Genomic DNA, 27,508 nt, shown 5'->3' on the forward strand with positions numbered 1-27,508 from the left:
GGCTCTGATTCTCCAGCTGTGCTGGAAAGAGCCAAAGGGCCAAAAAGTGCCTCAGACTCAGGGGCCCAGTAGGGTCCCACCTGTCCTGGTGCTGGGCTCGGCTTCTCCCTATGTCTCTCTAACCTCTAGCTGCAGCCACTGCTTCAACCAGATCCTCTTTCAGCTCTGACTTTTCTAGGGCCCAGACTCCCTCGAATTTGTGAAAATTATTATAGTTTCTGCCAGATGGGCCTCCCCTGTTTCATTAAACCCATATCCTCAACCATCTCCTGTTTTCCCATCATACTTCCTCTCCCACCTCCAAGATTTTACCCAAGAAGTCTCATTATCTCGCTCAAGGAAACCTTCCCAGATTGGTTAGTCCCCGGGCTCCCATGTACAGCTGCATGGTTTGTGGACTGCACAAAGGCACTCATGGAGGGGGCAAGTTGAGAACTGAACTGCATCCACCTTGCCAATCCTTACACCCTGGCTCAGAGCCGTGCCCGCTAGAGGGATTCCCCTTTTTATTTTTGCCCCAAAGTACCACTTGCCCTCCAAGCTACATGCCGTAAGGAATGAACCTGCCAAGAGCCGGCTCCTTTTTCTACTTGGTAACAAGGTTCCTTATGGACCACCGATGTGGCTCCAGCTGTGGCCCTCCCACCCTTAACATTCTCAAGTTCCAAACTGACATGTTTTACTAATTCCTTGTAAAGTTGCTTGCTCTGTCACAATACCTGAAAGCTGGGTTCTTGCCTATTTTTCTGTACCCTGGAACCTAAGAAAACTTTCTTTCCCCTCCCTCTGTTCAAGTTCAGTGATAAACAAGGGACTGAAGTAGAGGCCGGGTAAAGTCCCAGGACCTGCAGGGGTGGGCGAATCAGAGGGGGGCTGGTGGTCAGCCAGAATGAGGCAGGGGGCTGCCGGGCACCCTCTGAATGCCCTGCCAGCCCCATCACCCCCCCCTCAAGAAATGGGGCCAGTTCTATGCAAATGAGCTTTTGCCCAGGGGTCCGGTTTCGTCTCTCTGAGCTCCTGGCACAGCAGAACCAACATGAGCAGCCGCTTGGCAGGACAGAGAAGGGCAGGCTTGCAGTCCCAAGGCTCAGGTGACAGGGCCAGACCCAGGAGACGGGGATGGTGACGGGGACTTTAACAGCCCTCCTGATGCCAATCTTGGGCTGAAAACTTGGTATTTCCACTTGGAACAGGAAACATGGGCAAGAGTGCTGGGGAGAGGAGGGCAGTGGACCAGGAGTGCCCTCTGCAGGTCTCACTAGGTGGCACCAGAGCAGAGGAAGGCAGCCCAGGGTGGGTGGGGATCTCAGGGGATGCCTGGGATGAGGGTAGCAAGGAGGAGAAGGAAGAACCAGCTAGCACTTACTGAGTACTTCTGGGGTGCCAGGAATTGCCTCATGTAAGCCTCATGGCAATGCCCAGGAGATGGACAATAGAGTTATTCTCATTTCTTGGATGAAGCAACTGTTCAGAGAGGTTAAGCAACCTGCTCAAAGTCACCCAGCTGGCAGTGGACAGAGCTGAGACTTGAACCCAGATCACTGCCTCCTGAGATTATATTACACAGAACTACTTTTTCCAACTTAGCAGATCATTCAAGCAACTTCTAACTCTCTAGTGTCCATTTCAACATCTCCCTTCTCCTCTGGCTCCCATCTTCTTATTCCAACTTAAAGGAATCTGGAGAAGGAACAGATCAATATGTTGGGTGTGATAGCACCAGTCATAACAACGGCCATTTGTATACCACTCTCTGCTTTTAATGATTTCCCCAGGGAAAATGAGCACTGAAATACTCATATTTCTCCAAATTCTGCTCTGATTTTTATCGGGGTCCTGACACCTATTTCTGTGGTGATGATCAACTTACAAGAATGTTTGTACGTGCTGCTTTTTCCTGCAAGACTGTGTCTCCGCGCATATTTTCATATGTGAACATAGCAGTCGATTATGTCCCCACGTCACAGCTATTGCTTTCCCGAGGTCCCGTGGCTTTGTGAAGAGCCCGCGGTGGCAGGGACACACTGGGGTGAGTCTAACGACCGTCTCTGCCTCTGTGACTTCTGGCAAATCGTCTTTCTCTGTTTCAGCTTCTCATCTGTCAATGGAGAAGATCAGACCCAGCTCGTGGGGTCCCTCCGCGGGCTGTCAGATGAGTCCTCTAGTCCATAGCCACCACTCGATGAATGACCGGCAGTGAGGTTACTGTGACGGGTCTGCGCGTCTTTGTCCCCCCGCTGGACCGTGAGCTCCAGGTGTGCAGAGACCAAGTCATTTCTGTAACCACCCCCCACCCAGCACACTACCCAGGCCTTGGCCTCCACGGAAGTTTGTTGGATGAATGGTTTTAAGCCCTAACCTGGACTCTTCTCTCCGTCGGAACTTTGGGTTGTTTCTGGGCTTTTTGCTATTAACAAAATACACTTTAAAAACCTTCTATTTCTATTGCCTTGCTTGGTCTGCACGCCGGGGAAGCAGGCTGAAAGGGGATATTTGCACGTGTCCTTGCCCTGTGAAAAACAGAACAACTGTGGTTCAAGGAAGCGAAGCAAATCCTTTGGGTCACATTACAAATCAGTGACAAAGATTAGAACACTTGACCCCACCTCCCTTCCTCAGGTGAATCTCTTTCCTCTCTAGCTACCTCCTTCTGGATCAGGGCACCCTCTTCAAAAATTGGAGACAGGATGGTGCCTGCTGGAGAGAAGAGCTCGCACCCAGAGGCCTCTGCTGGAGGTCGTGAGCTCCCAGCTCCCAGGCGGCCCTCTGAATCCCCGGGAGACCGAAGGCCTTATTCCCAAACACATCGGGCCCGTATTTTCTCAGAGCAAGAAGCCTCTTAGGGAAGAGCGTGCCGGCTTTTCTTTTCTTTTCTTTTTTTCCTGAGGGGGGTGAGGAGGCGAGCTCTGAGTTGTCCAGGAGGAGGGACTTGGGCTAAAAATAGCTATGGCGTGTGGCTCAGCCTCCAGTGGTACCCAGGACCAGGGAGGGGAGGGGGATGCTCCAGAGCTGTCCCCAGACTGGTTGCTGTGGAAACAAGAGAGGAGCAGGGGAGCCTGGGAAGTGGGGATGACACAGATAGCAGGTCCTAGTCAGAGCTGCCGCTGCATGTAGGAGAAACAACGGTGTCTGTGGCTCCCACCCTCCAAGGGGGCCGGGGAAGGGGTGGTATCAGGGGCATGGACGCTACGCCCCGGGGGTCTCTGCTGCCGGCTACACTCCTCTCCACGCGCTGTGAGTTGAGTTGCGGGGGACTTGGGTTTGGGCCCCTAAATCCAAGGCAAGTGGGGGCTTGGGAACAGCTTGTTCCTGAGGGAGTTTTCACCAGATCCCCTCCCGCAAAATAAACCCTCTTGCTGGCCAGCACTCCCTAGGGGGAGAAAGGGCGATCCAGGAAAACGTGGCACTGGGGTCTTCCGGAGAGGGCTCACAGCATGCACAAGAGCTAAGAAGGAGCAGGCTGGGGGAACAGGGATCTTTGGAGGGAGGTGCAGAAATCAAGGCTAGTTCACACGTTTACTTCCCCATTGAGAAACATGCGGCCTCTACTCAGGAAGACAGGAGGGGGGACACGATCAAAGTAAGGCCCACCTAGATACCTGGGGCGATGGAGAGCAAGACAGATCTGGCAGAGATCAGACTGTGGGGTTCCTTCCCACCCCTGGGAAGACAGATCTGTCTAAGCAGACAGATTGGGGGTCAGATTACCTAAGACCCTGGGAAAACATCTGGAAGCCCACCTGGGGCTGACGCTAGGATAAGTGGGATGCAGGTACTTCTCTGCATGACTTGGGGTCTCCGAACAGTCCGTGTGCATAGAGAGAACTTCTAGAGGACATCCCTGGCTGCAGGGAGGGCAAGGGAAGCCCACTTTTGGGGGAGGAGAAGACCCTAATCTTCATTGGGCCCGGTGGTCCCCTGACTCCTCTTGCAAAATAAATGTGGGGGGTGGGGTGTCCCTAAGCGCCAAGCTATCTTTTTTGGGTTTTCCTCCTGCCCTCTACCCTAGTACACACACACACACACACACACACACACACAAACACAGAGCCTCCCAAGGTCTGGCTGCAGAGCACCTCATTCCAGAACTTGAATTCTGGAGACCTGCGTTTGGAGTTGCATATCCAGGCGGTGTCTCCCCAGGACCTGGTCAAACATCCAGGCCATCTGTGATCCTTGTCACATTCCTCCCATCCACCCCACCCTCCCCAACCCCAGCCAACCCAGGTTTCCCTGGAGCGGGAGGACAGAACAACCCCCAGGAAGAGGGGAAGGCTGGAGAGAACCAAGTCCTTCTTCTAAACCTTTCCTTATAGGGGTCTGGGGCCTAGGGAGGGGCTCTGGACCTCTCCCTCAGGGCACACCGCAGCTCAGCTCGCTCCTCCGGGGGAAGAATTTGAAGCAAACTCAGGTGGGCTTCCCTTGGAACGTGAGCTCTGGGGCAGATGGCTGGGGGTGGGGGCTGTGCTTAGGGTAGTCAGTGAGGAGTGGGAGGCAGCCGGCAAAGAACCGGAGGGAGTGGGGAGATAAATGTGGGGGCTCAGTGCTTCGCCGGATCTGGTGGAAGAGGGCTCAGGAGGAACAGGAGACTCCCCGGGGATACGAGCCTAACTCCGGCTGAACTTTGCGCGCCCGGGCTGTCCGCCTGGGTCTCCTCTCTTGCAGCCCTTCCAACCCCCTTCCAACCCAGGGGCCGGGGGGCAGACATCCAGCAGCGATGAGCGGGAGGGGTCTAGTGCTCCGGGAGGACTTGGAGTGGGCACGTCCTCGGGCGGGGCTGTCCAGCCCCTGCCGCTGGAGAAGTCGCGCGGCCTTTCCGCCCCCCGCGCGCCTTCTCCGCCGGCTCCAGGAGGGCAGGCAGCTGTGGGAGGGGGCTGAGCGCGCGCGGGGCGCTGGCAGGAAGGAAGAGGAGCGCGCGCGGGGGTCACGGTGAAGTTCGGCGGAGCGGGTCCGGGGCCCGCGCAGGCCGCAGCCGGGGCGCGCGCGGGGGCGCTGGGGCGGGGGGCCGCGTCCGGGGACTGGAGGCGGCGGGGCGCGGCGGGGCGGGGCGGGGGCAGCGGCGGGGCGGGGCGGGGCGCGGGCGGCGGTCGCAGGCGGCCGCGGGTGGGGGGTGCACCCTCCGAGCCGCGCGGTCCCGCGAGCCTGACGGCGCCGCGCGCTCCGGTCCCGCAGGCCCCCTGCGGCCGCCGCCATGGCGCGCGCCGGCGCCCCCCGCTCCCCGGGCCGCGAGCCCCCGCGCCGCCGCGGCCGCCAGCGCTACGTGGAGAAGGACGGCCGCTGCAACGTGCAGCAGGGCAACGTGCGCGAGCCGGGCCGCTACCTGACCGACCTGTTCACCACGCTGGCCGACCTGCAGTGGCGCCTCAGCCTGCTCTTCTTCGTGCTCGCCTACGCGCTCACCTGGCTCTTCTTCGGCGCCATCTGGTGGCTCGTGGCCTACGGCCGCGGCGACCTGGAGCACCTGGGCGACGCGGCGTGGACGCCGTGCGTCAACAACCTCAACGGCTTCGTGGCCGCCTTCCTGTTCTCCATCGAGACGGAGACCACCATCGGCTACGGCCACCGCGTCATCACCGACCAGTGCCCCGAGGGCATCGCGCTGCTGCTGCTGCAGGCCATCCTGGGCTCCATGGTGAACGCCTTCATGGTGGGCTGCATGTTCGTCAAGATCTCGCAGCCCAACAAGCGCGCCGCCACGCTCGTCTTCTCGTCGCACGCCGTCGTGTCGCTGCGCGACGGCCGCCTCTGCCTCATGTTCCGCGTGGGCGACCTGCGCTCGTCGCACATCGTCGAGGCCTCCATCCGCGCCAAGCTCATCCGCTCGCGCCAGACGCTGGAGGGCGAGTTCATCCCGCTGCACCAGACCGACCTCAGCGTGGGCTTCGACACGGGCGACGACCGCCTCTTCCTCGTGTCGCCGCTCGTCATCAGCCACGAGATCGACGCCGCCAGCCCGTTCTGGGAGGCGTCGCGCCGCGCCCTGGAGAGGGACGACTTCGAGATCGTCGTCATCCTGGAGGGCATGGTGGAAGCCACGGGTGCGGAGGGGCGGGGGCGGGGCGGGCTGAGGATGGGGGAGGGGCGGGTGGGCCCTGGGGGGTGGTCACCGGGAGCGGGACGGGCCCGGAGCCCACACGCGGGGAGCGCGTGCTGCGCGGCCCCGACACACGGGGCCTCCGAGTTCATCTGGTCCTGGCGAAGGTCACTTCCGTGCTCGTTTTCAGACGGGAGGCTGCCCGAGGAGAGGTTAAGACAGCTGTCCGTGGTCGCGGGGAGGTCAGTGGCTAGGGCGCGGGCAGTGCGCTGCAAGGTTTGATGTTCCAGAAGCGCAAGGACGGTAAGTTCGGGGGTTTTCCACTGCGGAGAGGTCCAGGCCCCCGAACTTGGTGGCAAGGCTCTCCCATGGCCCAGATTATGCCCAGCCTGGACCTTAGGAGCAGGCCGACGGCCGGTCTCACTTCCGTCTCTCAGTTTCCCCACGCATCAAAGGACTCTCGGCGTCCACTGACAACGGAAATAGACGGTCTTAGCACTTCTGGCCCCTTCTGGAAAGGTCAGGAACTCAGGCCCACGCAGTGAAGGGTTCGGGAGCAGGTGGGAGGGGGCCCTGCAGCCGCACAGATGAGGGCTGTGAGGCTTGAGATCTGGAAGCGGGAGGATGAGAGAAGCGCAGCGGGTGAGCACTGGGCTGTGAGCTGTGGCCTGAGCTGTGGCCTCTGCGGGCTGCCCAGGCTGGTGCCCTCAACCCCGTCTCCTGGCCCTTCCTGCGAGCCTCTGCCTCACCAGCCTCTGCCCCAGTGCTCCCCACTGCTTCTTTACTACCCCCCCATCCCCTCACCCCCACCCCCTCAACCCCACCCATGCTCCTTCTAGCTCCTGCTCCTTCCCCTACTCACCCAGGCCCTTCCCTTGCGGTCTAGCCAGCTGTCACTCTCCTGCCAGCCCCAAGATAGCTGCTGTCCTTGCAGACAGGTCCCTACCCAGTCCTCTTCTCCTGGTGCCCCCAGCGCCTCCCTCTGTTCCTCAAAGACCTCTCTCCCCGGTGTCCCTTCTGCCTCTTCTGCCCTTCCCCCACCGGACACTCCTATTCCAGCCTTCCTGGGAGGAACACCACCACCCATGTCCCCAGGCTATCTCCGGGCTGGGCTTACAATGCCCAGAGCCCGTCTCTGGTTAGCTACCGTTCAGACTTCCACTCTCCCCTGTTCTGAGGTGGACATGGGCTGGGGGACAGGCTCAGGCGTAGAAGGAGAATCGCTTGCCCTAGTGAGTGTGCCAGCCCAGCAGGGAGGACGGGGCACAGCCCCAGGTTGCGGAGGACTGGGGAGGGTGGCGTGGAGGAGATAGGGACGGGAGCTCATCTGACTTTTCTAGAGAGACCAAGTTGGAAAGGATGGCAATATTTTGGGTGAGAGAGTCAGGATTCAAAATGCTTTTGAAAAGCAAGGATAATGAGCCAAAACCCAATGAGATGACATTTAAAAGGAATAAATATAAAATTCTACATTTAGGCTTTAAAAAAATCACTTATGTAAGCACCGCATTGAAGAGCTCTGGTGAAAAAAAGAACTGGGGGTTTTAGTTGGCCACAGGCTTAATGTTGCAGCACTGTGATTTTGATTCCAAAAATGTTTATGTAACGTAATCTTGGGCCCCGTCAGCTAAAGCCTCAGGGCCGGAAGAGAGAGGAGGTGAGCCCTCTCCTGTGCGGGTCAGGCCACAGCTGGGTATTTATCATACGCAAAGTGCTGAAAGGGTCCTCCTTGGCCATTCAGGTTTGCAGTCGAGAAAGTAGTATTTCTGGAAGCCAGGTCACCTGAAGAACGGTGGAGGGAGCCAGGGATGTTCAGCCTGAAGAGGAAAAGACACGACCGGCCCCGAGGTTCCTGAATGGGTGTCAAAAGGCAGGGGAGCAAAAGCAAAGGTGGCAATCCTGGGGAGGCAGACCTGAGCTCTTACTAAGAACCACTGATGAGAGGTGTCCCACCTGGGAGGTGGTGATAAGCGCCAGCTCGATGCCCAGTCGTGGGGATGCTCCGGTAGGAAGCCCCGTGTGGAAAGGGAAGTTGGACTAGCCGATCCCTAAGGTCAGTTTCAAGGTTCAGCTTCTCTGATTGGCATCCCCTGCAGAGAGGAGGGGAGAGCAGGGGCTGGAGGCCGAGAGAGTTAGGATCCACGCCCAAGAGAGAGAGCTAGGCAGGTATAGGAGTTGAGAAGGGGGAGAAGACAGGTTGGACCAAAGCGGGTGTGGGGGGCCCTGGCAGAGGGAGAGAGGGAGCGATGTGGGAATCGGGTTGCGGAACAAAAGCCAGGAGAGGGAAGCCCGGGGCTGGGATCCCCCCTGACCCGTGCCCCTCCCCCCAGGAATGACATGCCAAGCTCGGAGTTCCTACCTCGTGGACGAGGTTCTGTGGGGCCACCGCTTCACATCAGTGCTCACCCTGGAGGATGGCTTCTATGAGGTGGACTATGCCAGCTTCCACCAGACCTTTGAGGTGCCCACACCCTCGTGCAGCGCCCGGGAGCTGGCCGAAGCCGCTGCCCGCCTCGACGCCCATCTGTACTGGTCCATCCCCAGCCGGCTGGATGAGAAGGTGGAGGAGGAGGGGGCCGGGGAGGGGGCGGGGGCAGAGGCTGGCGCTGACAAGGAGCAGAACGGCTGCCTGCCGCCCCCAGAGAGTGAGTCCAAGGTGTGACCCGTTCCCTCCAGACCCCTGTGGCAGGGCCAGACACTGGTACCCGGGAGCTGGATGTCAGAGGCCGAGAAGGAGGCAGGCAAGAGCCCTGGGCATGTGCTGAAGCTGGGGACCCCCCTTGGAATCTTAAGCCTAGAATCCAGTAGAAGGGAGGGCATCTGATTTCGTGGAGGGTGGGGACGGACGAACGTGCCAGCCTGTGTTTGTCCTTCACGTCTGTTCGGGGTGGATGGATGGAGCGAAGGGTGGACTGCCGTGGGCCACATGGGGAGGTGGTAGCGGAGTGAGGGCCGCTGGTGGCTCTGTAAACTGGCAGACAGAGGTGGTGCACTCGGGGCTGCTGCTAACCCAGAGAGCAGGGACTTCTTGCAAGTTCTAAAAAGGCACTCTTTACCTCCAGGCCGTTGCCACCCCAGACCAGCGCGCACGGCTTGGGGAGCAGAGCGCGGGCTAGATTTTAGTCCCCACTCGTCTCCTCGGCCAGCCTCCCCGTGTATGGCACACCTGTCTCACTGGACACAGTGGCCGAGCTGACCCAGAGGAGAGGAGGCTAGATGGTAGGTGGGCAGAGATGAGGGTCACCAAGATGACGGGGGCGGGGGGAGCAGGAGGATGGAAGCCTGCAGGCGTGGCTCGCCGGGTGTGAATGACCTTGCCCCCGGTGCAGGAAGACAGGCAGCACCCTACGCCCCCCAGGGCCTGGAAAGGAGAAGAGGAGAACCAGGGACAGCTATTTTCTGAGAGCGAATGAGATCTCAGTAGCGCCTCGGAGGCAGGAGAGGGGGTGGGACATTCTGGGGAGCAAGAAGGGTCAGGACAAAGATTCAGGAAGTGAGTTCGCTAGACCTAGGGCGAGGGGCCCGCCGGAAAAAAGAAGAATTTGTCTTGGGGCACAGCGACAGGGCATTCCCAGAATTCCTTGGGGCACACCAAGTACAGAGCGCTGACCCCGCAAAGGTGGGGTGGGCCCTCAGAGGCCGGCTCCCTCTCCTCGGAGCGCAGCGCGCCCAGGGAAACAGAGAAGTCAGCCCCCGCGGCAACTGAACAAGGTATGGTCCGGCCTGAGCCCGAGCCTCTCTCGGAGCAGAGGACAGGAGGGCTGGCGATCGGAAACCTAGGGAGAATGAGTAAGCCGGCGGTTGCCAAACCGGAGTGTGCGTCACAGCCACCTGGATGGCTTGCGAAAGCACAGACCGCTGGGCCCCACTCCCAGAGTTCCTGACTCAGTAGGTCTGGGGTAGAGATCAAAAATTGGCCTTTCCAGCAAGTTCTCAGGCCATGCTGACGCTGCTAGAATGGGGGCCGCACTTGGAGAACCGCGGCCCGACACAAAAGACTTGGGAATCCTATCAGGAGTAGCTGAAGGGAACGGAGGAGACGCTGAGAGGGAGCGGAGAAGCTGGGGAGTAGCTGAGGGGAGTGGAGGGGGAGCTGAGGTTGCTGAGGAGAAACCGAGGACACTGGGGGCAGAGACAGAACTATAAAGGGCGGACCACCGTGAGTGGGAAAGGGGACCCTGAAGCCCAGGCTGACAAGTTAAACTCTGAGCCTGGGAACGCAGCCATCAGAGGAAAACGCACGGTGGTAAGCGGGAGATGGTGTTCGGGGAAGATGAACAGGCGAGACAGGGAAACCCCTGAGGGGTTCCCGAGCGGGGGCTGGGGGCCGGAGCAGGAAGGGCCTCTGCGGCCGAGAGCGAGTCCCTCGTAGGACTTAAGAGGCAGGATTGAATGTGGGTGACGATGTGAGGCAGAAGCAAGGAGGCCAAACGTCTGGATGTGTCTGCGGCCTGTTGTCTGCCCCCCTGGGGCCGCAGGCCCCGGAGACACGGTTCCCATCCCCCCTCTACCCCCTTCCCGGTCATCGGAATCACCGGGGGCAGCCCTCCAGGATGGGGAGGGAAGAGCCATGACAGGCTGGGACAGACCGAGGTGGAGGGGGCCTGAGGCTGGCCTCCTGAGAGAAAAGGGTCGGTCCAGGCAAGCGCTTACTCCCACAGCACGGCCAGGCAGTGACCGCCTCTCCTTGGTCCTGGCCACACCCTGCCCCTGGGCTTCAATAAAAGACGGAGCCCCTCGGGGGAAAGCAGCCCAGTCGGCTCCATTCCACACGGGGAAGCCAAGGTCCTGCGGGTCCCGGGGCCTCCTGCAAGCAGGAAAGGGGGTCAGAGAGAGCTACCAGCATGAGTCCACCGGAGAAACATCTCTGCCTCAGGTCTCAGGGCTACCTGGGTCACCATCGGTCAAAGATGAGGTCCCGGACCCTGGCCTCGGCTGTTCCTTCAGGAACAAATGGTGTAGGACGGGGTCATTAGGTTTCATTCGGTGGAACAGGTGAGTCTGGACAGGAGGGGGGGCTGTTTGCAGCCATGCCGCTCAGTTATCGCTCAGGGCTCCACTGTGTACAGTGCGAGAAGGCGGGAGCCCTCGGGTGTGCTCCTGACGCTGTCGCTAATTAGCTCCATGACTCTGGGCAAGTTACACCACTTCTCTGGGCCTCAGTTTCCCCTTCTGTAAAAATTACACTTAGCGCACTAGTAATGCTCAATAAATGTTTAAATAACTGAATTAAAAGAGGTAAACCGGGTGCCCCTTAAGGAGCAGAGCAACCACGAATTCTCAGATCAGAGAATCGTGAAGCAATGATGCATTCAGGGGGCCCCTGGGGCACTGGAGGGGAGGGGCACCAAGACCTGGGGGGCGCATGCCGGCTGTGGGGGGTGCGGGCACGGGCACATATGCATGGGCTCTGTGGACAAACGGGCCCTCCCCTGACTGCTGTCCTCGCTGTCACCAGGGGGGCCGTGCTCTGAGGCTTCTGTCCTCAGGGGTCAGACAGAATAATGAAGATGGGGAGGAAAAGGCTGAGGCCCCGGGGCCTGGGAGGAGTCCGGTCCCGGGGGAGGAGGGCCTAGAATGAGAAGGCGGGGTGGTGTGGAGAGCGAGAAAAGACCCACCTGGAGCCCCCTGCCCGGCCACATGCAAGAGGGATGGAAGAGGGCCGGCAGAGGGGGCCGGGCTCGGTGAACTCACCCCCTCTCTGTGCTCCCCTCCCCAAGCTGGAGTCCCAACAGGGATTGGCAAGGCACCAACAGCTCAGGCAGCAGATGGGACCCAGGTGTCCCCTGCTGGGGTGGGTGGCACGGCCCACAGAGGCCAGATGGTATTTGTGGTGGGAAGGGAGGGCTGGGTCATGCAGAATAGGTTGTCGATCCCCCAGTTACCGCCCGGCCACACACCTCACCCCCGGGGCAGGGAAGACACAGCTAGCCCTGAGTTTTATAAAATAAGTTTATTCACATTTTAGAAAAACTAATTCTGGGACAGGGAATGGCCTCCCTATGGGCTGGGCATGAGATGGAGAACAGAAGCCCAGAGGGAGGAGTTGGGAAGGGAGGAGTGGGGGATTGGGCTATGTCCCCCACTCTGGGTGGGGGAGATCAAATAAATTAAAGGAAGGGGGACAGAGGGAGAGGGGTAGCCAGGCAACCAGAGGTGGTCTTGGAGCTGGGCTGGAAGACAGTCAACACCTGTGAGAACTGGAGAGACAGTGTGGGGTGCACTGAGGACAGAGCCCCCCATGCCTGCTCCTCCCCCAGGTAGGGTGGGAGGGGCAGCTCGCCTCGGGCCTGGGGGCAGGGGAGAGGCGATGAGGTTGGGGTTCTCTCCTCTCACCTGGGGAGCGAGGGATCACCGTTTCCGCAGCCTCTTCATGAAGCAGCAGGTGATGGTGCCGAGGACGGTGGCGCCGGTGACTAGGGCGACCCCAGCACCCACCAGCAGGGGCACAAACAGGGTGTCCAGGGCTGGGTGAGAGTGGATGGCTCTGTTCAGCCTGGGGTAGGGCCGCTGCCCAGCACCCACTGCCACGCCTGCTTCTCGCGCCTTCTCTAGCGGGTCGTGGGACCCGCGTCCCCCATTCACAGACAGCCTGCCCCTGCCCCCTCAGCCCTGACTCCGGTGCCAGAGAGAGCGGAAGGTGGGCTTCTGAGACTCTCGGGATGGAGTGCCGAGGAGGAGGAAGGGGGATAGGAGCAGGAGAGGTGCGAACAGGACAGGGCAGAAGAAGGGCTGAATGGGGGCGGGGGGTGGAGAGCGGGGGTGGGGGGCGGGCAAGGGCCACTCACCATGCGTGTAGGGGTACACCGTGACGGGCCCCGAGCGGGCACTGCCGGCCTGGTACCAGCTGTAGTCGGCATGCTGCACCCAGGCGCTGGGGGCGCAGTGGTACACGCCTTCATCCTCGGGTCCCAAGCCGTGCAGGCGTAGCCGGTGGCTCCGGGGCCCCACTAGCTCCACGCTGACGGGGCCTCCTCCGGGCCGGACGCCCAGCTCCGCTACACCGTCCTGGCCCACGCCGCCCACCAGCTGGGCAGGGCCAGAGCTCAGCTCCCCCGCCTCGGGCCGCTCCACCCACCAGCTGGCCGCCAGCCGCAGCCCTGGGGGGCCGCCCCGCACCGAGATGTTGCAGAGCAGGGAAGCCGTCTCGCCGCGGTACACGGTGCCCCCTGCCAGCCACGCCACGGCCTCCAGCACCACACCTGCGGAACACGGACGTGGCATCAGTGGGGCAGGGGGCTGGGACCGCTCCCGCCATCCCGAAGAAGAGGAGCGGCAGAGAGAAGCCTGGTGGTAGCCGATGCAGGGAGGGGAGAGGCCCGGAAACAAAAAGGAAAGCTTCCTTCCACAAGCCCTGACCCCAGTAGAGGCCCAGCCACCCCCTCACCTTCCTCCCGCACGTGCACAGGGAGTGGCCGGGAGCGGGCACTGGCTGCTTCTCGAAGCCGAGCCCCAGACCCTCGGACGTAGGCCTTGGCGAGGCAGCGGTAGGTACCCGCATCCCCTGGCCTGGCAGCCTCCAGCCGTAAGCGGTAGGTTCTGGACGCCACCTTCTCCATGGCAATGTGCCGGCCCTCATAGCCCGGGCCCAGGCTGCCCACACCCTCTGTGTCCAGCTGGGCTACCAGGCGGCCAGGCCCCGGTGCCCCCGCAGGTGCCATCTCCCAGCCCACAGAGTACGCAGCGTGGCGGCCTGGCGGGGGCAGGGCCCCTGACACATTGCACAGCAGTTCCAAGGGCTCCCCTGGACCGATCCGACGCTCCCCGGGCCCTACGGCCACCGCCAGCTGGCTGGCTGAAACACAGGACAGGGAAGGGGTGTCACGGAGGCAGGAGTGGGGCGCAGAGCCCCGATTCTCCAGCTGCAGTTCCTTCCTCTGCAGCAGCACCGTGACCTGTCTGTCCCTCACAGGGTACAGCCATCCCCACCACCCAGGGCCTCTCCCCTCCCAGCCATGGCCCTCCTGTCTCCACAACCAACTCCTGAGCAGAGAAAACCCGCCCGGGGGTGGGGGGGCGGGGAGTGATGCTAACGGGACCCGCTCACTCGGGAAGATGGGCTCCCTGGAGGCAGGCAGTGACCATCGGTGCCCCCCCATCGGCCACACGGCTCCCGGCTCCCACCGTAGGATGCACGGCACTCACACAGCGTCTGCACGTCCACGTGGGCCAGGACCGCCCTCTTCTCGGCGATCTGGGCCCAGCTGCCATCGGGGTCCTGAATCCACTCGGCCGCTGTGCAGTGGTAGGTGCCCGCGTCCTCTGCCTGGGCACCCCCCAGCACCATGCGGTACTGCTCAGCCCCCTCCTTGGCCAGCCGCAGCTCCCCGGTGGCCAGTCGCTGGGCATAGGGAGCCCCAGCCTCCACGGCCAAGTCCGGCCGGAGCCCCACCACTTCCTGCAGAGTCGCTCGCCCCACTGGCGCCTCGGGCACCGCTCTCCCGAAGGACACGGCCAGGTGTGTGTGCTTCTGCGTGCTTGTCTGCGCCAGGCAGCCCAGTGCCAGCTCCTGCCCCTCGTGCACGGTCAGGCGAGGGGGTGAAATTGGGGCCTGGCGGCCTCGGGGCCCTGGGGGGGCAGCAGACACCTGCAGGGCATCTGGAAGAACTGGAGAGAACAGCTAGAGTGAGGGAGGGCGGGAGCTGGTGGCCCTCGTACAACCTATGCCCCTAAAGGGACAGCAGTTAGCTCCTCTCGGGCCGAGTTCGTCCCGTACTATTTCTTCTGTGACCCCCTGGTGCCGGGCACAGTGCTGGGCACACAAGAGGCGCTCGATAAATACTCGCTGAAGTTCACAGCCCAGCCCATCGCCCACTCACCCCTACGTTTAGAACTAACCCCCATCAGGACCGCAGAGAAGTGGCTCTGTCTTCCCGCTCAGAAGACAAAGAAACGAAAGAGAGCAAGAATGTCACGTGGTCCCACTCCTCCGATGCTACCTCCACTTCGCCCCCCACCGCCCCCACCTCTGCATCCCGGAATCCCTAGGAACAGACTCCCTTCACCCTAGCGGGCTCTCCCCAGCAGGGAAGGCAGGGGATGGGCTCCCCCTTTCCCGGGAGGCAGCTCCACAGAGGAGGAAGGCCGACGAGCTGCCAAGAAGAGATCTTGGTTCGAGTCCCAGAATGGCCACTAACCGGGTGGGTGATTTTGTGCGAGCCCCACAAGCGGCTGGACCTCGGCTCCCTCAGCCACAACACCTGAGGGGCAGTTAGGCAGGTCCCTCCGGGCCCCGACTCTCCGGGCCCCGACCCTCCGGGCCCCGACTCTGTGCCCTTTGGGCAGACGGGCCGGCGCCCAGCCCAGGCCCTACCTCTCAGTTCCACCTTGCCGCTGTAGCTGCCCAGGTAGCGGGCGTCGGTGGACGGCGTGTAGCACTCGTAAACGCCCGCGTCCTGGGCCTGGAGGCGGGCGATCTGGAGCACCACGGCGTCCCCCTGCAGACGCTGCACCTGCACCTCGCCGGCCGCCACGCGGGGCCCGAAGACCGCGTACGAGAACCGGGGGTCCCTGGTACTGACGATGCCCAGCGCCGCCTCGGGGGCCTCGGGCCGGTAGAGGAACCACTCGAAGTCCTGCTGGGCAGGGCCATCGTAGCTGCTCACGTTGCAGGAGATGGAGACGGCCGTGCCGGCCACTCGGTACAGCGGCCCCTTGGGGACCAGCACCTCCCGGGCGAGGCACTGCACTCCTGTAGGGAAGGGCAGGACAAGCTGGCGATGCCCGGGTCCCCGCTGCCTCTCCCGCTACCAGCACCGTTCTGGACCGCCGCCCGATAAAGGACAGTAAACCTGGGGAAGGTGGGGACCCAGGAGGGGCCCTGCCCTGAGGATCTCAAGCAGGTTATAGACCCGGCTTTGCCTCAGAACCCAGAAACATCCCACTTCTGGCAGAAAGAGGCCTGTCTGCTCTCCCTCCTTGATCCCAGCTGTACCTTGGCTCCCTCCCGCATCTCCCCACTCCCATTGGTCCCACAGGTCAGTGGAGCCTTCCAGCTAAGGGATTCTGAGACCCCATGTCCCTCTTCTTTGTTTGAGGGGAGCTGGCAAAATCTTGCACAGAAGGGCGAGTTGGCTCAGCTGTGTCACCTGGACCAGGGGACTCCAGACAATGGAGCCAGTGGCCCAAGCAGGACGGGGCACAGACCCAGCCAGTTCGCACCACACAATGCCCTCCCCCCTCCAGCTGTCCATGAGCTCACTGCTGCTCCCACCCCACGGGCCGAGGCAGCTGAGGCTTGTGGGGCAAGAACCAGCCTCTGCCCTGGCCTCTGGGGGCAGAAGAGCCCCACCCCTCCCCCCAGGGCCTGCCGACCTTCTCAGCTGGCCCCGCAGATGCACAGCGCCCCCTCCCAACTCCCTAACAAAAGCCTTCATTTGCATTTGGTGTGCGGTCACTTATATAAGGTTCCCTCTCTGTTGAGAGGCACAAACTCCAGCTGTCCCTTCCCATCTTTCTTTCCAAAATCTCTCTTCATCCCACCCCAGCAGATACTCCCGAGTCCCCTGGAGGGCCCTGCTTCTTCCTTCTCTCCTTCCATCCTTCGAGAGCCCCACGGGATAAGATCCCAGAACGCCACACCATAGGATAGAGGACTGGGTCAGGCTCCTGCCTCCATTTTACAGATGAGAAATGTAAGCAAAGAGAATAATGTCTTGACCAAAATCCTATTGTCCTTAGATGACTTCCGCAGCCCCCTGCAGAGGGACAGTCCAGGGAGGAAGACGGGGAAACTCCCTGGGGAGGCCCAAGGGCACTGACCTAACCAACCAGAACGTCTGTCACTCTGGGGGCATACCTAGGGCCTTTCTGCAGAGGCTGGAGGAAAACACGAAGTCTGTGGTCAAACTCTGTCCTCCAGCCCCTGCAGAAGTGCTCCCCTTCCTACCTGAGCTGGGCTCTTAGCCCCTTCTTTCTGCAGCTGAGTCCAGGGAGGAGGAAGGCACCTGTCGTCTGGTTAAAGCACATGGTGGGCCTCAGGAGGTTGGGACCCAGCCCCATCCCCAGCCGTACTGACGCGTCCCTTCCTTTCCCAAGCAGGTCTCCATTCCGAGAGGGCGAGTGAGTGTGTGACTCAGGAGGGCCCTGCCCCAGGGCATTTCATAATCTCAGTGATGGTGGAGACAGTGGCGCTGACACCTTTGGGCCTCCGGGCAGACTCTGCTCGGAAGGGCCCGCTCCCACCTTCCCAGCTCCACAGCTGCTGAGGCCTGGAGATCCCCATGGGAAAGTTGGCCAGCCAGGCCGCCTTAGGGAACCAGCTGCCAGCCAGCTCTCCCCCCAGCCAGAGAGAAGGCGGGGCAGAGACCTGCTCTGCGTCAGACGGATCTGAGTTCAAAGCCAAGCCCCGACGACGCTCACAAGGTGGGCTCTCTGGAGCAAACCACTTTCTCTTCCTCCTCTTCAGAATGAAGGCGAGCGCCTGCGCGCAGTGGGCCCGCTGCTCTCCGCAACTCTTCGCAGACACCGCACTTCCCCACCCCTGGGGCTCCTCCACTCCACGCTGCCCACTGGGGAGAGCGGCCACTTGCTAGGCAACCGGGCCCCACAGCAACTTCCTCCTGCCTCCCATCCAGGGCCCCAGGGAGAGGCCTTGTTCTAGTTCCCCAGGGCCCAGGGACCTATGGAGCTGGCGGGGGGGGGGGGGGGGGGTGGGGGTGCGGGGCGGGGCGGAGGCTCTGCTTGGCGCTGCCGGGGAGCTTTGGTCTAGAAACAGGCTGCTGCTGGGGCTACGTCAGCCTGCGCCTTACCGATGGCAGCTGTGAATCCGGGTGGTCCCACTCTGTGCTCTTATTTCAAGGGCTTCAGCCTCCCGAACATCTGCACAGGCAGCCTCCCTGTCTCGAAGCCATGCTCCTCCCCAGACCACCCCTGAAGGGAACCCTCTAGTTCAGACCAAAAGCCACTGCGCTGTCAGGGACTCTCCTGCATCCAGGCAGCAGCGGCCAGAACACCTCACCAGGAACACCCCCCCACTCCCCCCCAGCCCGGCAGACACAAGGTGCTTGGAGATCAGGCATCAGTCACCATGGAGCCTGGCTTCTCCTGGGGTAGGGAAGCAGGGACTAAGAGGGTGTGATGATGAGCGGTGGGAGGCTACAGAGCCCAGTGCGACCCCAGAGAGGGAAAGTGGGCAAAGGGAGACCCTGCCCAGGGTGGAGATGGGGGTAACAGGGGTAACTGCCCCAAACCTCAGAAGATAAAGTCTGGGGGAGGAGAACCGTTTGGGGAGACTGAACTTCAAAGATCAGGGGCAGAACCGGCCCCTGGGCCTCCAGCCAACTCCGGGCAATTACGAAGCCGGGCTAGCACTGCCCACGCAGGGCGGGCACCAGCGCTGGGCCTCAAGCTGAGTGTGGGGCGCAGGGAGTCGCAGCATTTGGGCGCAGCGACCCCCGGGGCTGGCCCGGCGGCCTGGAGGTGGCACCTCGGTGGGTCCTCGCTGGGCCCCAGCCGGGGGCCTAGAGCTGGGGGCTGGCTCCGCGGGCAGCCACTCAGGGCAGCTGGGCGCTGAGGCCGGGGAGGCTCGGGGCGCCCCTGACGGAGTAGCGGGTGCTAGGGGCTCCGAAACGCCGGGGGAGGCGGGCCGGGCTGGGCGCCGGGAGGCAGGCACCTGCCGGTGGGGTGGGGGGCCGGGGCGGGGGCCGGCTTACCCAGCATTAGCAGCAGCAGCGGCGGCGGCAGCGGCGGCGAGGGACGGAGGGCGCCCATCCTGCGCGGCCGGCTTCGGGGAGGCTCCGGGGGTCGGCGCGGGCTCTGGGTGGACGGGAACTGGGGGGGCGCATGCCCGGGTAGGGGGCACGAAGCCGAGCAGCAGCAAGGCGTGGGTGCACCCAGCCGAGGCGAGCGGCGCGGGAGCTTCGGAGTCCCCCCTTCCCCCTCCTCTTCCTACCGCTTTCCCTCCTTCCGCGGAGACTCGGGAGACCGTTCGCGCCCCGCCCCCGCCCCGCCCAAGCCCCGCCCCGACCCCGCCTGACCCTGGCCCCGCCCTGCCGCCCGGGCTCCGCCCCGCCCCGCCCCGCCCCGCCCCGCCCCGGTCTCCGTCCCAGCCCCGCCCAGGCACCCCTCCCCCTCCCCTCCCCCCCCCCCCGCACTCCGGACCCGCTCCGACCTCTGCTCTGTTTCCGCCCCGCTCCCCGACCCCGGGCCCGTTCAGACCCCGCTCCCCGACCCCGGGCCCCGGGCCCCGGATCCCGGATCCGATCTGACTCGGGGCCCCGGCCCCGACCCGCCCCGACCCCGGACCTGCCCAGACTCCAGACCCCAGCCCTGGTCCGCCCACCTCGGTCCGGACTCCGCCCCAACCTTGGCTTCAGCGGAGATCCGACCCCGGACCCCGGCCCGGACCCGCCCCAACCTCGGTCTCCGCTGCGCCCGGACTCCGGCCGACGCAAAGGGGCGGCACCTGGGCTCGGCCCAGACCCTACCCAGCCGCCCGCCCCCACCCTGCATCTGCCGGCCTTTCCCTCTGAGACGTGGGTGCGGGGGCCTCGGGGTCGGTCGGGGACCGGCCACGCCATTAGGGTCCAGGCGTTTGCCCGGGGCCGCTAGGCCTCGCCGCCAGCCCCGCTCGAGTGGCCGTGGGCGGGACCCGGGAGTTCCGGGATGCCAGGGCCTGGGCTGAGGGGCGCCGCTGGGCCTCGCGAAGTCCGCGGAGACCTGTTGGTCAGCCCCTCCCGCAGAACCAGAGGGAGTGGGGCAGAGGAGGGCGCCGTCTGGGCGCCGTCTGGGCGTCTTGGTCGGACATCCCACAAGTGGGCTAACTCCCTTCCGCCTGCTTCCTCGTGGGCGCGTGAAGGTGGGATGACATCCGCCCCGACGGGCTTCTGCGACGATTAACTGAGATAATGTCCGTGAGGTTCTTGGCACGGGATAACACGGAACAGGAGACGGGGTATAATGGGGTTTGTTTGTGGTTTTGAATGATTCTTTAAACCGCTTCCTGAGAGGTTCTGTTTAGCCTTAGGAGCAGCGAGGCGATAGGCGAGAGAGTGGATTTTCCGTGGGAAGAGACGGACATCCCCGGCACTGGGTAGAGTGGGGCCTGGCCTGGAGGTGCGAGGACGGGAGAAGGTGGGGAGCGGGGAGGCGCAGGAAGGGTGGGGCCAGATGGGAGAAGGGGCGGCCGGGTCTACAAAGCTGTCTGTCAAAGGGGCCGTCCCTGGGACGTGACCCCACATCTGCTCTAGCACCTTCACCCTCTAACCCCCTACCTGCCCAGGCTCCTCCTCCCAACGTCTCACTCCCTCCCCTCCCCCTTTTGCAGAGAAGGAAACTGAGGCTTCAAAAGGAAAAGTGGGGGGCGCCTGGGTGGCTCAGTGGGTTAAGCCTCTGCCTTCAGCTCTGGTCATGATCCCAGCGTCCTGGGATCGAGCCCCACATCGGGCTCTATGCTCAGCGGGGAGCCTGCTTCCCCCTCTGCCTCTGCCTGCCTCTCTGTCTGCCTGTGCTCGCTCTCTCTCTCTCTCTCTCTCTGACTAATAAATAAATAAAATCTTAAAAAAAAAAAAAAAGAAAAAGAAAAAGATTCTCTTAAAAAAAAAAAAAAAGGAGGAAAATTGGCAGAGCCCAGACCACATCTTCCTTGGATGCAGCCAACGCTTGGCTCAAAGGAAGGGCTCGTTGGAAGCCACATTCAGAGTCCGGAGACCCTCTGAAGCAGAATGCTCCTTCTGGCAAAGGACGGCCCTCCCAGTGCTCCCAGGACTGGCCCAGGAACAGGGCAACAGGATGCCTTCCTCCCACTTTCACATGTTCACAGCCCGATTTCTCCAGATCCATTTCACCTCAATCAATCCACAGGTCAGACTGAGCTGTGTGAAGGTGGAAAGGCACAGGGCAGCTTGGGAGGAAAACCACTGTCCCTTTATTTGGGAGCAGAGCAGACTTCTGCTTCCGGATGCTTGAGGGATGGGCGACGTTGCCGTCCATCCTCATCCCAGTAGATGCCATAAATTATGGGAAACGAACAGGGTAAGGCCCTTTTGGATATTATTTCTAGTCTTTACAGTGTATCTTGTCAGATGGCGTCATTTAACAGATGAGAAACTGAAGGTTCAGAGACTTAAACATTTTCTCCAGTGCCACACAGCTTTTAAGTGGCCAATGTCTGATGAGCTCAGGCCCATCTCTCCCCAGAGCCCCAAGTCTTCCCACATCCCACTGTCTCTCCTCCAAAGCTGCTTCACCCTATAAATTCCGTCATTCAGCAAACACTGATTAGGCCACGCCTGGTACTGGACACTGGAGATGATGTGGTCAGCATGGCCTACATGGTCCCCTCCCTTGAGGGAACATACCGTCGTGCCAGGGAGACACCCCATAAGCAAGTAATAACCAAGCTCCCGGTATGAGTGTTATGAGAGAGGACACCCTAGGGCTTGGGGCTGGGCAGGAGCTGGGGCAGGTAGGTGTTGAGGCCTCGGCTGGTGTTTCCCGTGGGGCTGAGGTCCTGGGAGAACCAGGTTCTTCCACGCGCGCCCCTCCCCGGACTGGGAGTTCTGGAGGCTGCCAGCAGGAGGAGCCCGCAGCCCAGGCCTGAGTCCGGCTTAGCCGCTTATGTAACTGGGACTGCTGGGGGGAGGAGAGCAGAGCCCAGGCACCAGGCGCGTCACACAAGGGACAGACGTACGTACCCACCATAACACAGAGGGACCTCATATAGAGAGACGTCACTCACACGTCCCAACAGAGAGACACACGCGCACACACACACGCACACATGCACACGCACACGTTGCCGGGAGAGCTATAGCCTACAGACTGGACAGTGCTCCTGCCCCCCTCCCCAGCTGGCCCATTAAAAGCCACACGGGCGTGCCTGGCACCAGCACTGTGGCTGATGCTTGTGGAGGGGGCAGCAGAGAAAGGAGGAAGGCGGCCTGCCTGAGACAGGAGGGAGGGAGCCTGAGACGGCGGAGAGACACAGGTCCAGCAGTGGCCACGGGGGTGGGGAGGGGGCGGTCATCACTATGCCATCACCAGCTGCCCACTCACCATCCAGGTATCCCCGGTGGGGGGGGCACACATCAGACACCAGGCCTCTGGTTCACGGGTTTATGTAATTCCCCCTCAAGAGGACAGATAGATGCACGAGACCCCGAGGCGGCTGTGAGGCGTCCTGTGTCCTGCGTGTCGTTGAAGATCATTGAGACCCATGCTGGGCCTTAAAGCAACTCTTATTTTTTGACGGAGGCATCACACATCATGGTCACAGCCATGAAGACACAGTTCTTTGAGAGGCCCAGTCAAAGACAGGACCGTTAACATATTCTGACCTGTGTCAGGTGCATATTTTCATCTCATTTAAACGCTGGCCAGAACCTGGGGCAGTTAGTGCTGTTATTAACCCCGGGAAGAAACAGGTGCCCAGAAGCTTCAGTGCGTGTCCAAGGTGAACGGATGAGCTACTGTCCAAACTCGGATTTGAGCGTCGGATTGTCTCAGCGTGGAGGGGCCCGTGCTCCTGCTCCTGGCACGGGGCTTCTTGGAGACAGATATGGACCCAGGACGCACAGGCACAGCCCCAGCTGCAGACACAGGTGGTGCCTTGAAGACGGTGACACACGCATCAAAGACACAGACACACGTACCCTCCAGACAACAGATAGACATGCGGAAACCCCAAACACGCACGCAGAGTGCTCAGCGCGTTCTCTCTCTTCATTGTGCGTAAATCCCAGCTCGGCGCAGCTAAGAGTCCCACAGAAGAAGGTGCTGTGACCTGTGTGTGTGTGTGAGGCCCTCAGCCATCCTGCCTGATGAGCCGCATTTTCCCACCCTCCCAAGAAAGGGAAAATTCTGCCAACTTGCTGAGAGGCTCGGGCAAAGAGATAAGACAGAGGTAGAGCCAAAAGTTACCTTCGCCTCAGCTCACGTGGAAACAGAGACATCCCCATGGGGACCGAGGCGCACACTCACGGAACCTCAGAGCCATCTCCCGCACCCACACACAGACACACGGGACTCGTTTCTCCTTCCTCCCCTGCACTGCACCCTCATGATGTCCTCCCGAGGTAGTATGTGTGTGTGTGTGTGTGTCCACTTCCTGAACCCTCCTCTTGTCCCGGCTGAGCCCACACTCCTTCCCCACGTCTCAGAGCCCACATGGACAGCTGTTCAAGAACACAGGCACCCCAGTGCAGCTGCTGGCCTCCGCATGACCCAGCTCTAACTCCCAGCAAGGCCGTGCCATTTCTCTCCCCAGGATTAGTGCCAGCCGCAGCCCACTCCCAAATGCCAAGGACAGATCCCTCTGAGCCGGGATCCCCTCAACCCTCCGTCCCCTTCCCAGTCCCAGAGGGCTGGGTGCCTCGGCTCTGCCTTGGAGGCAACCCCCGCCCCCAGCCCGCTGATGGCGCAGACAACTGTGTGGAGGGTAGCCCCCAGGGCAGGCAGCCCTCACTGGGTGAATCTCTTCTCCAACCCAGTGGCCTGGGGTGGGGGCGGGGGGACGACCCAGGACAGAAGAGGGCAGCGGTTTGCCAGACAGAGGTTTGTGGGCTGTGTCTTCTAGAGGAGCCCCAGGGGACAGGAGGTGGTTAGCACCAGGTGGCTGCTCTGAGTCACTGAGGTTGAGCAAGGGCCAGACAGGGAGAACGGGTCATTTACGAGCTTGAGCACAACCAGCCCTGAGCCGGGGCCCGGGGGGGGGGGGCTGTTGCCAGTGCTTCCTGTGCACCTGCTTTTTGCTGGCTCTACACTGAGCAGCCGACTCTCACTCAGTCCCGCGGCACCGCCTGGGGCAAGGGTTCTTGTGGCCTGTCCTGCAGACGGGAAAGGGGGCCCAGAGAGGTTTTGCAAGTTACCCAAGGTCATCTGGCTGAAGGGCAGCACCGAGCTTCAAATGCAAACCGTCCGACTCTGGAACATTCTTCTTCCTCCTGCTTCCCTAGCCTGCAGGCACTTACTCATACACACAAGTGCAAGAGCACACGTGCGTGCATGCACACACACACCTGGTGCCTAGGGAACCTTTTGAAAGAGCTTTTCCACCAGTGTAACCTCCAGCTGCCAGCACCCCGTGGGTGCTCCATAAATATTTGTGGAATAAGTGGGTGTGATGCCAGAGGCCCAGGTAGAGGGCACTCAGCAAGAGAGCGTGTGTGTGTGCGCGCACGCACGCATGTGCGTGTGCATGTGTGGGGGGTGTGGCCCCGGGATCTACACACACACACAGCCCTCTAGAGCTGGAATGGTATTGAAGGCTCCCTTCTGACTCTGGGTCCCAGCCCCTTAGAGCACCCTGGGTGGGGGAAGAGAAGGGACCCAGGGTGCACGGGGTTCCTTAGGTGGGAGGAGGTCTTCACTTTTCCCTCTCGTCAGGTTGGGGAGCATGAGGAGCGGTCTGGGAAAAGCCACCAAGCCACGTGAGCCCGCTGTGCTCCCGCTTGTCTCCATTCCTGCCCAGGTGCCCCATGCTCTTCCCGGGCCCCCACCTGACGGCCCTGCTCCCCTGTTGTGCACACCTGGGCTTCCCAGGAGCTGGCACCCCTTGGCCCTCCTGGCCGGAGAACGGACAATTCTCCTTTTTCCCGAGTCCAACTGAAACAAGGGTGGAATTTTTCCAAAGGCTCTCTGTTGGGAAAATGAAGAGAAAACAAATCCAGAAATAAAAACTACAAAAACAAAGCAGCAGATGGGCCAGCGGGGGCGAAAGCGTGGGCCATGGGAGAGCTGGGCCCAGAGTCCCGATGCTGACGTGACCCTCCCCTGGCTCCCGGCACCCCGTCCCCAGCTCTTGGGTGGCATTTCCCGCTCTGCCCCGCCATTCCAGGCCTCGCTTCTATCTGCCTCTCCGTCTTGGCCCCGAGCTTCCCAAGGCCACGGCTGGGTCTTCTCGGCTCCGCCCCCACGCCCGGCACAGTGCCTTGCAAGGAGGGGAAGCTCTGTGGACATTGGCCAAGTGATTGAGCAAGTGCGTGAGCACGTGGGGGAGCGAGAGAGAGGGAAGCCAGGTGTCTCCTCTTGGGTGGCCAGATCACCTCCACGGAGGGTGCTGTTCCTGCCTCTGGACCTCGTCTTCCCTTGAAAAGCAAGGGCACCGGTACTGGCTCACGCTGTTAAGGAAGCGGGCTCGGAGGAGCGAGAGCTCTGCCCAGCGAGCGGCGGGTCCAGGCGCAGGACCACGCTGCCACGCGCCTCTTGCCAGGACGGGCCATCCTCGCGCGAAGGAGCTGGTGTCTGGGGGAGCAACGAGGGTGCAGGTCCAGACAGCGGGCAGGATGGGGTGACGGGGTGACACTCAGGCATGGGGCTTTGGTGCTGAGAACACCAGCTCCCGAGCCAGACGTTCCAGAGCAAACGCACGATTTCTCTCCCAAACCGTTGCTTTCGATTCTGGACCCTGATTTTAGTTAACTTTGTATCCACGTCCACCCCCGCCCCGCAACGTGACATACCATCAGTCGCCAAATCCTGAAAGTCTGCCTCCTAGAGGCTTTTCTCATCTGCCCTTCCTCCTCTCGGATGGCCCTGTCTTGTTGCGGACCCTCACCCCCTCTTGGCCAAACCGTCTGAACCGTCTCGGGAACCACCTTCCTGTCTCTCCCTTTCAGTGCGACACCCCTGCCCCGCCCAGGCATGCACCTGCAGTCCCGTGAGCCTTCCTAGAGCATTCCGCTCCCGCTCAAAACGTGGAAATGCCTCTGTATCCGCATTTCCAACAGAGGTGCCTCCCCTTCCGTATGGTTAACAAGCGCCCCGGGAGGTCGTTCCCACTGGAGCCCGGGAGGAATCACTGGTATTTGAAAGGCCCCCGTGAAATGACTCACACACCCACTCCCAGGGTGGGCTCTCCTGTTTCTCCTTTGCCCACAGGGCGCTCCAGGCTGAGCCCACGTGGTTCCCGCCACCTGTCTTGTGCTCTGTCTGGTGCTCAGAGCCGGATCCTGCCAGTGTGTCAAGGCCCAACTAGAATGCCGCTTCCTCTGGAAGGCCTCCTGGTTCCTCCTGCCGAGAAGCCCCTCCCCTCTCTGAGCTCCAGTCACCCTGTAAACCAGTGGGGTGCAGCCTGCAGCCAGCCCTGCGGGCTCAGCACGCAAGCTCGGAGGAGGCACTGTTCCTTCCCTTTATCTCCGGGGCGCCCCTCCCCCGCCATCACAGCCTGGGGCTTCTGTGGGTGCCATCCCAGAGACGGAAGCCCAGAGAGGATCTCTCTCTCTGCGCCCTCGCAGTGCCGAAGTTGCACGTACGGTTTCTGGAGCCAGCCTGCCTGGGCTTGAGTCCCCGCTCCCCTGGTTGGGTCAGCTCAGGATCATCGTGCCTCAGTTTCCCTATCTAGGAAAGAGAGTTGTTACGAGGACCCAATTAGGTAACACATGGAAATTGCCCGAACGCTAATCTGGCACCTTAGTAACCGTCACTCCGATGAGCTAGGCAGAGATCCTGGAGGCAGTCTGGCTCTGTGGCTCTCACCCCTGCCTGCCCATGGAATCCTCTGGGGACACCGATGCCTGGGCCTCACCTCCAACCAGTTACAGTGTGTCCTCAGGAGTGCGGCCCAGGCGTGACCCCGTAAGACACAGGCAGAGGTGAGAGCCCTGCCCAGCCGGCCCCCCCTTTATTGATGGGAGCTGCTAATGACTGAGCCAGTCCTGCATGGCCAGCCCATGGCCCGCCTTGGCTCTCCTATCTTTGCGGTGGGGGAATGCCCAGGTGGGTGACAGAGCCCAGGCCCCCACCCAGTCCTGCTTGGCAGACATGGAGGTGAAGAAGTGAGGGAGCTGGAGGAAATGGGGAGCCGACCCCAAGGGCTAGGGGCTGGCCTTGAGGAGACCAGGTCAAGGGGCAGGGTAGTGGGAGAAAACCAGGGTGACTATGTGGCATGGGACTGGACTGGGACAGAAGGACTGGGAGGGTGGGAGCCTTGTTGGCCTCGACTGAAGAGCCTCTGCGGTCCCCCGTATGGAATGGGGCAGCCCGAGCTCCGCCAGCGCTTGGCAAACGCCGGAAGAACGTCAGAATGACGTGGTGCCCCCCAAAACGACCCAGGGCTGCTGAGTCAGGGGAGTGCTCACATTCCCCAGCAGGCAGCACCGAGAGCCCCCAGGCAGGAGCTCAAGAGTGAAAGCGTCCTGTCCCGGAGTTCAAGAGGAATCAAGGCACAGAGGAGGCTGAACTCCCTGAAGCCCCTAGAAGGGCTCCTTACGTGGGAACAAGGCTGGGCCCCATGTGCCAGATGTTTGCAGGGCACCCTCTCCGGGCCCGGCGTCTGGCACGCCAGCGGGGACAGGCAGACCCGCAGAGCCGCATCCTGGGCCAAGTGGAGGGGGCCTGGTACGGGAAGCAGGAGGTAGGAAGGGGGAGGCTGGGCGCTGAGCTGCCTCTCGATAGGGGGAACAGGGAGGCGGGGTGCTCTGGGCCAGTGGCTGGGTCAGATCTCTGGCCAAAGCAAACCTGCCTCAGGGGGCCGGAGGGCCTCTCCCTCCCTGCCCGGATGGAATCAAAGGCAAACAGGAACCCTAGAGGGCCCAG

At 61.7% G+C, this 27,508-nt stretch overlaps 2 protein-coding genes across 2 annotated transcripts; one reads left to right on the forward strand and one right to left on the reverse strand.

Moving 5' to 3' along the window:
* Positions 1 to 5,191: 5,191 nt before the first annotated feature.
* KCNJ9 (potassium inwardly rectifying channel subfamily J member 9) lies at positions 5,192 to 8,696 on the forward strand (the record flags this gene model as incomplete). Its single annotated transcript, XM_080824952.1, has 2 exons — positions 5,192 to 6,038; positions 8,365 to 8,696. 2 exons carry the CDS (start codon positions 5,192 to 5,194, stop codon positions 8,694 to 8,696), a joined length of 1,179 nt encoding a protein of 392 aa, XP_080681078.1.
* A 3,273-nt stretch (positions 8,697 to 11,969) lies between these two features.
* IGSF8 (immunoglobulin superfamily member 8) lies at positions 11,970 to 18,932 on the reverse strand. Its single transcript, XM_080825063.1, has 7 exons — positions 18,688 to 18,932; positions 15,348 to 15,725; positions 14,180 to 14,641; positions 13,422 to 13,829; positions 12,823 to 13,236; positions 12,371 to 12,501; positions 11,970 to 12,234 (listed from the first exon to the last, which is right to left on the reverse strand). The coding sequence occupies exons 1-6, from the start codon at positions 18,743 to 18,745 to the stop codon at positions 12,386 to 12,388; spliced, it is 1,836 nt and encodes a 611-aa protein (XP_080681189.1). The 5' UTR covers positions 18,746 to 18,932; the 3' UTR covers positions 11,970 to 12,234; positions 12,371 to 12,385.
* Between the last annotated feature and the right edge of the window lie 8,576 nt (positions 18,933 to 27,508).

The sequence above is a fragment of the Martes martes genome (assembly GCF_963455335.1).
Source record: "Martes martes genome assembly, chromosome: 15".
NCBI classification, from domain to species: Eukaryota; Metazoa; Chordata; class Mammalia; order Carnivora; family Mustelidae; genus Martes; species Martes martes.

What these genes read in the sequence shown, in the direction of transcription:
- IGSF8 (XM_080825063.1), bottom strand. Translation starts at nt 18,745, where the DNA reads ATGGGCGCCCTCCGTCCCTCGCCGCCGCTGCCGCCGCCGCTGCTGCTG. An exon ending in GCTGCTGCTGCTAATGCTGG is followed by an intron (nt 15,726 to 18,687) that starts GTAAGCCGGCCC and finishes CCTTCCCTACAG; the next exon opens with GAGTGCAGTGCCTCGCCCGG. An exon ending in CGTGGACGTGCAGACGCTGT is followed by an intron (nt 13,830 to 14,179) that starts GTGAGTGCCGTG and finishes CCTGTGTTTCAG; the next exon opens with CCAGCCAGCTGGCGGTGGCC.